General features: G+C 37.5%; 1 protein-coding gene across 12 annotated transcripts in view; it reads right to left on the bottom strand.

Annotated features, from left to right (window-relative positions):
- The window catches only part of MBTD1 (mbt domain containing 1), a 58,343-nt gene that overhangs the window by 29,651 nt on the left and 15,663 nt on the right, over window positions 1-13,029 (bottom strand). For 10 of the 12 annotated variants that reach the window (XM_087440962.1, XM_087440966.1, XM_087440964.1 and 7 more), the window contains 4 exons: window positions 9,413-9,614; window positions 5,903-6,042; window positions 4,491-4,605; window positions 3,554-3,636 (listed from right to left, as the gene is read on the bottom strand). In XM_087440962.1, the coding sequence (XP_087297088.1) occupies window positions 3,554-3,636; window positions 4,491-4,605; window positions 5,903-6,042; window positions 9,413-9,566 (492 nt within the window). In that variant the 5' untranslated portion in view covers window positions 9,567-9,614. The remainder of the gene's footprint in view (window positions 1-3,553; window positions 3,637-4,490; window positions 4,606-5,902; window positions 6,043-9,412; window positions 9,615-13,029) is intronic. The other 2 variants (XM_087440960.1, XM_087440969.1) reach the window with 1 other exon arrangement.

Raw genomic sequence — 13,029 nt, 5'->3', positions numbered from 1 at the left:
AGAAAGACCAAGCTACGATTAGAAGCTTGGAACTTTCAGCCCCATTCCCCCTCCTCTGGGAAAGGGAGAGGGCCTGGAGACCGACTTAATGATCAATCATGCCTATGTCATGAAGCCTCCATAAAAATTCCAATATACGGGGTTTAGAGAGCTTCTGGGTTGGTGAACAAGAGGAGGTGCTGGGAGAGTGGCGTGCCCGGAGAGGGCATGGAAGCTCCATGCCCTTTCCCACATACCTTGCCCTATGTATCTCTTCATCTGGCTGTTCACCTATACCCTTTATTATATCCTTTACAACAAACCAGTAAATGTGAGTAAGTGTCTCCCTGAGTTCTGTGAGCCATTCTAGCAAATTATTGAACCCAAGGAGGGGGTTATAGGAACCCTGAGTTAGAGCCAGTTGGTCAGAAGTACAGGTGACAATCTGGAACTTGCAATTGGTGTCTGAGGTGGGGGCAGTCTTGTCGGACTGAGCCCTTAACTTGTGGGATCTGATGTTAACTCTAAGTAGACAGTGTCAGAATTGAACTGAATTGTAGGACACCCAGCGGTGTCAGAAGTACTGTGTAATAGGAGTGCATTTCTCCTTTACTTAAAGGAGAGATACAGGAGTGTTTTTCCTTTAGGGGCTTAATTCCAAACCACGTCAAAAAAAAAAAAAGACTCTACGTTATGAAAAGCAGGTTAAAGCCCAAACTCGAAAATTACAATCCAGCTACTAAAAAAAGTAGTAAGAGTTTATTTATTTATAATAAGAGATGGATTAGATGAACTAGATGATTTTTAAGATGACTTACAGCTTTGTAACCATATGATTTAGGATTAATGAAAAGTGATATTACCTAATTCAGTGGTTTCCAACCTCAGAGACTGCCAAGGAAGAGAGAGCCAAGGGTCAGGAGCCAAGGGTCTGGACACACCACCCCGCCCCTGCCAGACCAATCAGTGCAGCATCTTCTTATCCTAACTATGTTTATTAGGGAAAAGGGGAATTCTGCTTATATAAAAAAAAAAAAAAGCCTGAAAACCACCACCTAGATAAAATGAGAGATATACCAGATATATGGCAATCATAATATACAGATTCCTAAGTAGATATATTTAATGACAACTGAGGCTCAATTTCTATTGCTAATTATAAAAAATGTCAAACATTGTTGTAATTGAGTATAAATTACTATATGCATAATTACAGCAATTATCAAAGAGAACATAGTCCTGTAATGTACTTTGCAGAAACTTCATTTCCAGAAGATCTTTAGACCATGGAAAGAGGAATACTACTCTTGAAATTTCATAATTTTAGAACTAATCACAATTACATTTAAGTGCTGGCAAATATAAAGTGTTTACTTGGGACCCTTACTCCAGGAGAAGAGGCTGGGTTATGTTAAAGAAACAAGGCATTTGAGACTCTGAGAGGGCCCCACCCCCAATTCCTGGTGCAATCACAACAGCTCTGCTTCCTTGTTACACACTGGAGGTTTTGTAAAATTATGTTTGAAAAAGAATCTCCTAGGAGCAGGGAAAGGCTCCCAACCTATGTCTGAGTTGGAGACAAGGCAGATGTAGAGCGTGGAGGAAGGGGGCTCCACTGATGAACCAGAGCTAGGGCAGGTATTAAGTCTTAGAAGACTAGAAGACTGATGATACAAGGCAGGATCTCATGCTCCCAGCAGCTCCTGATAATAGGTTTTCTAAAGTCAAAGCCAGTAACTCTCCTTGGAGACCAAGAAAACTATCTCAGGGGGAGAACCATGAAGAGTCAACTCTAAAGGACAAAATCAAGTGTGGCATGAGGTCTGACCTCCTAAACCAAATGGGTTCAAGTGAAGATGCTGGTTAAGGCAACAAAGCAAACTCATTTGTGCTAAAATATACTAAGAAATCAACAAAACAAATCTTTTTCTATTTGCTAAGGAGGAGGCAGTAAAGAAAGACAAGTGGAGCAGGAAGGCATGGAGTGACAGATGCCTCAATTCTCAATAAAAAAGAGGAGGCTCCTAGCTGCTGAGTTCTGCATGATAGAACACTTCAATCCTAAAAAAGTAAAGTTGACTTGAAAACAAAATCAATCAATTTTATTATTATAATACAGATTTTCTTGCAAAGAACTTTAACATAGTATTACTATTCAAAAATATGGATATGAAAAACACATTATGCTTTTAGGACTTTGAAATGCTATTTTTAAAATATCCTGACTACTTACATAAAATAGCTTGACATGGCTCGTGATATTAAAACACAAAAACAGAATATTAAAATAAAGATAGGAAGAGAGATAAAGGCTATTCAGAAGGAGACAACAGACAAATGTTGAAGAAATCTGGGATGAAAGAGTTATTATAGCTGAGAACTTAATCTAATCCTGAGCTTCTTAGTACCAGAAGGAACTATCCCAAGATAGGAGTGCTAAAGATTTGCTTTGCAGTTCCCTTTCAAGCTGCTGTTGCTGTGTATTTAATATATCTCACAAATGTGACACTACTATTAGACATCACAGTAGAATAAATCACCTTCTTTACACTGAGATCAAGTATCTAAGATTCCACTGAGTTTGGTTCAGACAGCTGGCATGCCACCAACTAAGGACTTAACACCTGTACTTTCAAAGAAAGAAAACCAGCAAAAAAATGAAATCAGCTTTAATTTATATTTCTACCATTGAATTAATATTCTTGGCCTTGATCAAGATCCTTTATTGGCCATGAATGGATGACAATTCATTTGGATCTCCATAGTAAGAACTCAGGCTCAGTTTTGTTCACACGCTGTTATTTAAAAGGAGAGCCTTAACAAAATGTTACGTGTAAACAAAATTTCATTAATTTTCTGAATTCTTTTTTCTTCTTATACCTGGTCAGTAGCAGACAGAACCTTTAAATATAAATTAAACTTACAGTCAGGGTAAGAAAAGTATTGGAGAGAAGTAATCACAGATAATTGAATCAAAAGGAAAGAACTTACATATTTTTAACATAATTCTGAATTACTTCAGATGCTCTGTAACAATCTACTTGCTAAAAACTCTTGCAAAGGGTTTTCCATGATATTTAGTATATATTTCAGCCCACAATAATATATTACTAATAGTTTCTTCTTTGTTTTTGTGATTTTACATTTGGAGACAAAAACAGAACAGGAAGAAAGATCGTTCCTTTTCTGAATTATCAGGTCAAATCACAAAGATTTAGGTAACATACACAATGGATGGTTTCTATTAGGATGAACCACATGACAGCGCTAATATGCAACTACTTTTGATATCCAAACCAGCAATTTTATACGGTTCAATATGAAAATTGAATGAGACTAGTACTCCCTGTTTAAAATAATTTCAGTTTGCAATTTCTTTAAACCAAGCTTTTACTTATAAAACTTATTGAAGTTATTTTTAGCCACTACTAAGTATAATAATTGATAAAAAAGAGACATTTCCATTAAAATGTATAAAATAAAAACCTAAGGATAAAACGTTTAGGTGTTATGTACCTTCAGATTTAAACCAAGACTACGTATTTTAATACAAGGTGAGAAATTCCATACTCACGTGTTTAAAGCAGGTAACTGGAGCTGCTATGAAGCTATTGCTATTGATGTAGTTACCCCAGCTGAAACCTTCCATGGAGACTGCTGTTGAAATAAAATAAATCTAGATATATCACAATTCTTAAATTTTGCCTTCATAGGAAGGCTACTGCTTTAAAATGTGAAATGATATAAAAGTAATTTTATGTGAAATGATATAAAATTAACTTATCACCTTTAAAGAAAGTTTTTTCTGTAAAGATTAAAGAACTTCTCTAAATAAATATGAACTTTAGTATATATATATTTGCAAACAAACAACAGTTTATGTCTTCTACACACAACATGTGCTCCTTGGAAGTGAAGTAAGAGCTCTCCAGTTAGGAGAACCAGAGAACAGCAGAGAGCAGAGGTGTTCAGGATAACAAACACTGCTATGGCTGCCTCTGTGTCTTTATTCCCACGCAGCTTACTGGGCACCTAGGGGACACGTCCATCCAGTATCTACCACCTAATACCTTCACTGTCTCACTCTCTACTGACATCCTTGCCTTTGCACTCCTGTTAAGAATCTTCTATCAGAAATGGTCCTTTCCTCTTATTAGTCTCTTCTCCCTATTGAAGCCTGCTAAATGTCCTATTTCTTTGTCAATTATCTCCACAATGCTCCCCACCATCCACAGCATAGAGAATCAGTACATAAAAAATAAATAATAAACCAAATTAAAAACATTAATATTAAGGAGACTGCCACAAGTACTGGAACTTGTGAATCTAACTATTTTCTTCTAGAATAATTTATTGAAATCAAAACCATCATCAGGAAGCCTACTGTCATAATGTCCTAACAGGGCACAGACAGAGCTTAGTAAACCAGAATCCAAAATTAAAATGTCATTAATTAAAACTAGATGCATTGGTATTGCATATTTCACCTCTATTACATTCACCCATATTACCTGCTTTAGTCTTTGCTTGGTTTTGCAAGGTAGCTTGATACTGAGCATACGCGGCTAGTTTAGCAACTAAAGGTTGTTTCTGAAGAACTTTTGCTTTCTTTGTTGGAGGCTTACCCTAAAACAAGAAGAGTTAAGTAAATAGGATTCTTTTTCATCCTCCCCCAACACTGAAAACTAACTTGACTGCATACTACTCATTCTGCTTAAATAAACATCGAGGGTTTAGAAAATTATTGAAGCAGAGGAAACATAGAAAGAATTTCAACATGAGAAATCTCTTCTGGAGTTCTGCTACAACGTAGATGGGTAGCAGAGCTGGCATAGACTAAAACAGCAATATGCAAATTAATATGTTAATAAAAAATTACATCCCATGTTAAAATATAGGCTGTGGTGGATACTTGATTCCTTCTTATACTAGATAAGACCAGTGGTTATTCACTCATGCAGGTTGCCAAGCATTGCTATTTATACGGTAAGAGAAGATAATTTAATGTTTAAAGAGCAAGTGACTGAGGTTTATACCTTTAGTGCTAACGCAAAAGATCAATGACAAAATGATCATTGGCCAAATTCAGTGTGACAAACTGCCATCCACTTGGGTACAGACCACTGCTCAGGATCTTTAGGTACTGTCTATCTGAAATATAGAAATACATCTAAGTGATGTATTTCCTTAATTTGGGGGATTTAAATAATCCTTTCAGTGCTATGTAATGATCACAATAATAAGTTAAAAGAGAATAAGAAAAATGTGATCACCCAAATAAAATATATTACAAAAATCAATTATGTAATGTCTTTAAAAAGTTGTTTATATGCTATAATAGTAACAGCTTAGTCAAATGGGCAAACCTTCAGTCATTTTGTAGGCACCGAAGTACATTTAAAGAAAGACGATTTTTTTTCTAAATCATGAATGTTTTCAAAAAGGTCAGTTGGATTAACCAAGTATATTTGGTCAAGGTATTAAATGCGTTGTAGTCTAAATTACAATGCAAAGATGATGGGAAAACAAAACCAAAGGGTAAATCATTTCCCCCCAAACCCTGGAAGATTCTACCTTGATGTTGACGCAAAAGAAAACAAGCGGGGAAAAATGGCTTCAATTTCTATACATAAAAAGGTGTTTATTATATTTATACTTGTTTAGAAAAGGATAAGTATTTTTAATTCACTTACACAAAGAATTCACAGTTTATTTTGGATAGTAGGCCTTGTCTATTTATAATAGCTGTTCAATTTATAGACTGAACAAACTTTGGGACTCACCTATTTCCTAAAAATGTGGGGTGTAAAATGACAACTAGCCAATTGGATCGAGGTGGAATGCAGTGAATCACCGTCAAATGACAAAGAAATAGTGAAAGCCAGAGAAATAACAGGTATAAAGAATAAGAAGGTTTCTGTACCGTTACCTGAAGTCTGGCCAAAATGCTTGCCTTCTTGGAGTTTGACGAATAACTTCGTGAACATGAAACGCTGCAGAAACGCTTTGTTTTAGAGTAAAAAGCATCTCGCACACCAACCATCCCACACATTTCGCAGGTAGCTAATTAACAAAATAAAAACGTTGGTGTTACAATCATATAATAGAACCAATTTTTATCTAACAATTTAATAATTTCTCCAACTATCTAAAGGTTTTAATAAAAAAGTTTTTCTTATAACAGATAGAAAATTTCTTCTGTTATACAAATGACAGAAAAGCCCACACAGAAGTTAGAGAAAAGACTAGGATGATGACATGGCCAGGGGCTCCAGAAGGTCTGACAACAGCTCAAGGTCCGAAAGGCTTTAAAAAGGGTCAAAAGACACACAAATGTAAGTCAGATTCAACTAACATTTCCTAGTGCTCACCATGTGCCAGGCATTTTCACACATATTATGAGCTCCAGTGTTTGAAAGGATTATAAATAAAAGATGAAAAGAAGTGCAATGCAACTGAGGATTAATACAAAGTACAGCATAAGCCTTTAAACTACTGCAAAGATTGAACCTCACAAGAGCCAACTCCTGGAACAACGCTAAAGGCAGTATGAGGATTTTCTCAAGTTATATTCAGCGGACAAGAAAAAAGGGGTAGGTGCAAAGCTTGAGGTAGGTGCTCTATTATTAACAGATGACAGAAGGCAACAAAACTCAAACTACTATTGTGCCTCTTTTGTAAATTAGCATAACAGACAATAATCTGAAAAGGAGAATTAGAAGAACAAAGGGGCCGGCCCAGTGGCGCAAGCAGTTAAGTGCACGTGCTCCGCTGTGGTGGCCCAGGGTTCGCCAGTTCGGATCCCAGGCGCGCACTGACGCACCGCTTGGCAAGCCATGCTGTGGCGGCATCCCACATAAAGTGGAGGAAGATAGGCACGGACGTTAGCCCAGGGCCAGTCTTCCTCAGCAAAAAGAGGAGGATTGGCAGATGTTAGCACAGAGCTGATCTTCCTCACCAAAAAACAAACAAACAAAAAAAAAAGAATTAGAAGAACAAGGATCACAAGAACTGAAGTTCAAAAAAGACAAGCAGGTATATACCTAGGAGCGGAATTGCTGAGTTACATGGTAGTAGTTCCATTTTTAACTTTGAGGAAGTGTCACACTGTTTTCCATCACGGCTGCACCAAATTCCATTTCCACCAAGAGTGTATAAGGGCTCCCTTTCTCCACATCCTTGCCAACGCTTGTTATTTCTTATCCTTTTGATAGCAGCCATCCAAACAGGTGTGAGGTGATAGCTCATTGTGGTTTTGATTTGCATTTCCCTGATAATTAGTGATGTTGAGCACCTTTTCATGTACCTAGCCCATTTTTTAATTGGAGTATTTGCTTTTTTGCTATTGAGTTATATGAGTTCTTTATATATTTTACTAGCCCCTTATCAGAATTACACATTAAACTAGAATTCTCATGACTAGGATGTCAACTCCATCGGGTCAGGGACTTTATTTATATTGTTCATCTCTGTATCTCTAGTACACAAAACAGTCTGGCAGATACCAAACTTTAATAAACCTTATTTCCTTTTCTGAGAAGATTACCAGACTGGTAGGTTATAACTAAACCATGGCAATCTACATATTAGTAGGAGTTAACACATTTGATAAAATCTCTCATGTAGCTTTGTCAGTAAGGATTGAGAAATTTAAGCTGAAGTAGAAGACACCTAGGTAGGTTTTAAGTGGTTGGATGACCACACCTAGTGGGTCCTGATCAATGAAGTCAAGTGTTTTGATATGGTCTGCAGGATTTTGTACCAGGCCCTGTGGCGCTTAACTTTTTAATCAAAAGTCTCAAACAAGACCTAAAGGGCTTATTATCAAATCTGCAAATGGCATAAAACTGCAAGATTAGACAACACAGCCTTCAACATTAGATGACAGACTTAGCAATCAAAAATTTCTTTTTTTTTTTTTCAAGATTTTATTTATTTATTTTTTTCCCCCCAAAGCCCCAGTAGATAGTTGTATGTCATAGCTGCACATCCTTCCAGTTGCTGCATGTGGGACGCGGCCCCAGCATAGCCGGAGAAGTGGTGCGCGCCCAGGATCCGAACCCGGGCTGCCAGCAGCGGAGCTCATGCACTTAACCGCTAAGCCACGGGGCCGGCCCCATGCAATCAAAAATTTCTAAGACTGGGCCGGCTCCGTGGCTTAGCGGTTAAGTGTGCGCGCTCTGATGCTGGCGGCCCGGGTTCGGATCCCGGGAGCGCCCCGAGGCACCACTTCTCCATCCAACGTGAGGCCGAGTCCCACGTACAGCAACTAGAAGGATGTGAACCTATGACATACAACTATCTACTGGGGCTTTGGGGGGAAAAAACTGAATAAATAAAAAAAATCTTTAAAAAAAAAAAAAAAAAAAATTTCTAAGACCAAAATTTATTAAGATAAAGGTTACATGGGGAGCTTTCAAGTCTTATACCTTGGGTTTAAAAAAATCAACTGCAAAAGTACAAGACTGGTTTAAATTGGTTTAGTTCATATGGTAAAGATCAAAGGGTTTCAGTTATTTGCAAATTCAGTATTAGTTTCAAAAAAGCTGAAGCAATTTTGGTGGCATGAATGGAAACACAATGTCCTGAAAAGGGGACATAAAGGCTGAACTACCTTGTGCCCTAATCATACAAGGTGACCACCCATTTGCCTGAGGTGTTTTCTAGGATGTGGGACTTTCAATCCTAAAACCAGGACAGTCTCAGGCAAATCAGGCCAAGTTGTCACCCTACTACCACAGAATCTGAAGTAGCCCCAGAAGAAAGTGAGCAGGATGTTGATGAATTAAATCACTGTGATACTATGAGAAATGGCTGAAGCAGCTAGGGTTACTAATGTGCTTTAGAGACAAACTAGAACCAAGTGTTCTAGTGTCAAGAGATGTCACTGTAATTAGGATTAGAATTATTCTAATAATTCAAAAAGGAAAATTAAGACCAAAAGACAAAAGTTAGGGCAAGGATAATTTTGGTTCAATATAAAGAATATTCTGGTAATGAGAGATACTCTATCACATTGGAAGTGTTAAAACAGAACACCTCTAATAAGGAATTGTTATAGAGGAGGAGACCTACCTTGAAAGTCTCTTTCAACTCTATAAGTCTATTGTCCTACATGCTTTAAGTTACATAGTAATTTATTATCTAACTATGGAATGTAGGTCCACATTAAGTTTCTCAACAGCCTTTTGTTTTCATTTCGTTCTACTTGCTTTCCACCAGAAGGCGGTAGGTAGGCGAAATAAAGAGATCAAAAACAAACCCAGTGATCTGATCTAGAATTACAAGTTTTAGACTGTGATTCTGCAAACTGTCCTTTAAAAATTCTAAGGAAGGCAAATGAGAAAAGAAATGAAATCAAACATACCCTCAAACACAAAGCTGTATGACAGGTGAAGGCTGTTCCCCCAAAGGCAGAAGTATTTATACTCACCCATGCCAGATTTACCATCTGGGTAAGTGTAGACTTGTCCATTGTTTTTGATAATTGGGAGATTAGAAGGTAAAGGAGCAACTTCTTCTTCACTCTCCTCAGAGCTGGAGCTGCTACTTGTGTCCTCACTGCAGCTATCATAACCGTCAAACATCCCGAACGAGTCTCTTCTCTTCCTTCCGGGTTGTGAAGAATGGTCAGTCTTAAAAGTAGAAGAAACCAATAATACATGACACAGCACTTACATACACCACCTAAAAGACCTTAGCTCGAATGCTGGTAAATGAGATTTGAAAAATGAAAATCTAGCCCCGAGAAATGATAATTTTATTTTATAATCAAAAGCTAAATGTGTCAAAATGGAGCCCTCCACTTCTTTGAGGCACAAATCTATTAGCTACCATGTTAGCTAATAAGAATAACAATGATGATGGAAAGAACACTGAATGCGAATCAGATCATCATCATATAATTCAAGTTTTGCCATAAACCAGGTGTGTCACTTCTCTATAAAAACGAGATTAGATCAGATTTCTTTCTTTCTTTTTTTTGCTGGGAAAGATTCACCCTGAGCTAACATCTGTTGCCAATCTTCCTCTCCTTTTTTTTCCCCACTCCCCAAGGCCCCAGTACATAGTTGTATGTTCTAGTAGTAGGTCCTTCCAGTTCTTCTATGTGAGCTGCTGCCACAGCACGGCTACTGACAGACGAGTGGTGTGGTTCCGTGCACAGGAACCGAACCTGGGCCACTGAAGTGGAGCGTGCTGAACTTTAACCACTAGGCCATCAGGGCTGGCTCAATGATTTCCTCCTTAAGAAACTGTGTTGAAATACACATAACAAACAGATGATTTCTTAATTTGCCTTTCACCTCTAAAATTATAAATTTCCATTAAAATTTAGAGTATCCAGGAAATATACAGATGGTTTTAAAAATTGCTGCTAAGAGTTCTGCAGAGATTAATTAAGAATTTTAAATTTTAGAGATGATTTTTAGATATTGACTATTTAAAAAATTATAGAACATTTCCACATAGGTAACCCTATTTTTTTTTTTTTAACATAAACAATGGTTAAAAAAAACCCCAATTATCTCAAGCTAATTATTATTTCCTTTTCAAAGGAAAAGCACAAAGACACTATATCATCTTCAGTGAATGCTACTCATTAATGTTCCTCCAAAAGATGTTTCCTCACTCAAGCCACAAAAAACCCCCTAGCTAATACTGCCACCCCAACCTTTTCTGAAATAAATTCCAAAATCTTCAAGTTTAGTGAGAAGAAAATAAAAAAAAAATGAGATAACAAAGAGAAAAAAAATGGAATGATATTTGAAACGAAAAAAAATCAAACCATCACTAAACATACAGTGAGTTACAAGTGAAAACTATTAATCAAAAAAATCTTTAGAATTGGCACCTCTCCTTTTTTTTTTTTTAAAGCTTTTATTTATTTATTTTTTCCCCCCAAAGCCCCAGTAGATAGCTGTATGTCATAGCTGCACATCCTTCCAGTTGCTGTATGTGGGACGCCGCCCCAGCATAGCCGGAGAAGCGGTGCGCGCCCGGGATCCGAATCCGGGCCGCCAGCAGCGGAGCACGCGCACTCAACCGCTAAGCCACGGGGCCGGCCCTCTCCTTATTCTTTTGCTTCAGTTAATATTTTTTTGTATCATCTTACACTTTATGCACAATTTCTTTTCTGGCTAGTTTAACTTCCTAACATGACCAATAACAAAGGTGAAATCTGTTGTCCAAAGCTTGACAAGATACAACCACCCAAATGAGTCCTTAGTATTGAATAAACTGTCATTTTCAGATATGCTAGTATTAAACATTTGCATTGAGATAGGAAACTGATTTTCACTTATATCAGGTGTAACTATGAAAGTAACAAAACAGGTTTCTCAATCCACACAATGGAAATATTATATACCCAAATGAACACTGCTCTCTAAGAAGTCCTCTTGAGAGCCTCTACACGTGTTCAACTAATATTGCCACAACCTCTAACTTTTTTTAGTATTCTTCCTTTAGAAGAACTCTCCTTTAGAGCCAAATTTAAAAAGAAAAACCTACTGTTTGTGCTCACTTTAGAATTATTCCCTCGTCCCCTCCAATAGTTTTCCTTAGCTTGATTACCTAGCTAATTTAGCAGATTCAGTTCTGAATAACTTTCAGGTATTTCTATAAATCAAATGTATCTTCAAAGAATCAAAATTTGCTACCACCAGGAGATTTTTTCAAAAGAATAAATAAGACTCTGAAGGCAATTCGAAAGGAAAAGTCTAACATTTGAACTGATAAGGTGGTAGGGAATGGGACAGTCCTTGTTCAGATAATTGTGGTGCTAAGAACACAGAATTCTGACAGATGTAGGTTTGAGACCCAGCTTTGCCATGTATTAGCTGTGAACTTGGGCAAGTTATGAGTTTCACTCAACATTCAATAACTATTTATCAAACATTTGTGTGTCCCACAGTAACAGAGGCTAAGATAGGTATACAGGGCAGACAGGATCCACGGTTCTCATAAAGGTTATAGTCTACTGGAGGGAGAAATTTAAGCAAGGCCATGTGATGTAAGTAAGTAACTAAGACAGGGTAGTCGACTGAGATTTAGTGGTGAGGAAAGACCCTGAGGACAAATAAGGCAGCCACTTGAATATTCTAGGCAAAGGAAAGAGCAAGACAAAGGCTCAAAAGCTGGAATATACTTGGCACACTGAAAGGCCAGTGTGGCTGATGCCCAGTGTGAGAGGTTGTGGGAGATGAGGCTGGAGGAGGATGTAGTGACCAGATCAGATCATAAGGGGTCCTTGGAGATCAGAGTAAAGAAGTGACATTGTTTTCCTGAGGACAATGGAAAGACATTATGAAATATTTATCACAGTGCCTGGAATACATACTTAATAAACAGTGGCTAAAATTCTAAGTTCTAACAAATTCATGCAGCCCACCTCCGTGCATAGACCATCTTTTATACCCAGAGTTTTCATATAAGCTTGTCCACTTTATAGCCAGCTTGGTTAGAAGCTAATACATATTTATTGACCCTTAAATGTCAATGTAGAATATCTTATGCTGACTCTACTTGTCAGAGAATATAATTTTGAAATTTGGGGGGGGGGTCAATGATTATGAACATTTTGGTTTCATTATAGGCTGTTGCCATTAACATTGGGAAATTTTTCTTACTTCAAGGCCTCTTTGAATCTTTTCCAAAGCATCTTCAAGGACTTATGTTCTAAAGAAATGCTCTCTGACCTCTTCCATAGTCCCAGCACACACAGAAAATGATCATTTACACAACACAAGGGGAATAAGCCCCCAGATGCACCCAGCCTGAGGCCTCTGACTGACTGTCCCAAGTACTGCTGGAATGAATATCTTGACATACACATAATCCAAGACACATTAGTTGGGAAGCCGTATTCTACTTGTGGAATATTGTTCCCTAAGTATTTTTTCTTAGATTAGCATGGAATACTAGTGAACTACATATATAAACTGTAATCAATTTATCCTGTGTAAAACTTACCATTTATCTACTGTAGGGGAGCTTAACTGGAAACTCCTGCATCAGAACAAAACCCCTAAGGGGGCTGCAACTTCACGG

The sequence above is a fragment of the Ceratotherium simum genome, chromosome 16, assembly GCF_057802395.1.
Source record: "Ceratotherium simum simum isolate JZ-2026a chromosome 16, ASM5780239v1, whole genome shotgun sequence".
Lineage (NCBI taxonomy): Eukaryota > Metazoa > Chordata > Mammalia > Perissodactyla > Rhinocerotidae > Ceratotherium > Ceratotherium simum.
Note: the sequence above shows the minus strand (reverse complement) of the source record. Positions and strands in the feature narration are given on the sequence as shown.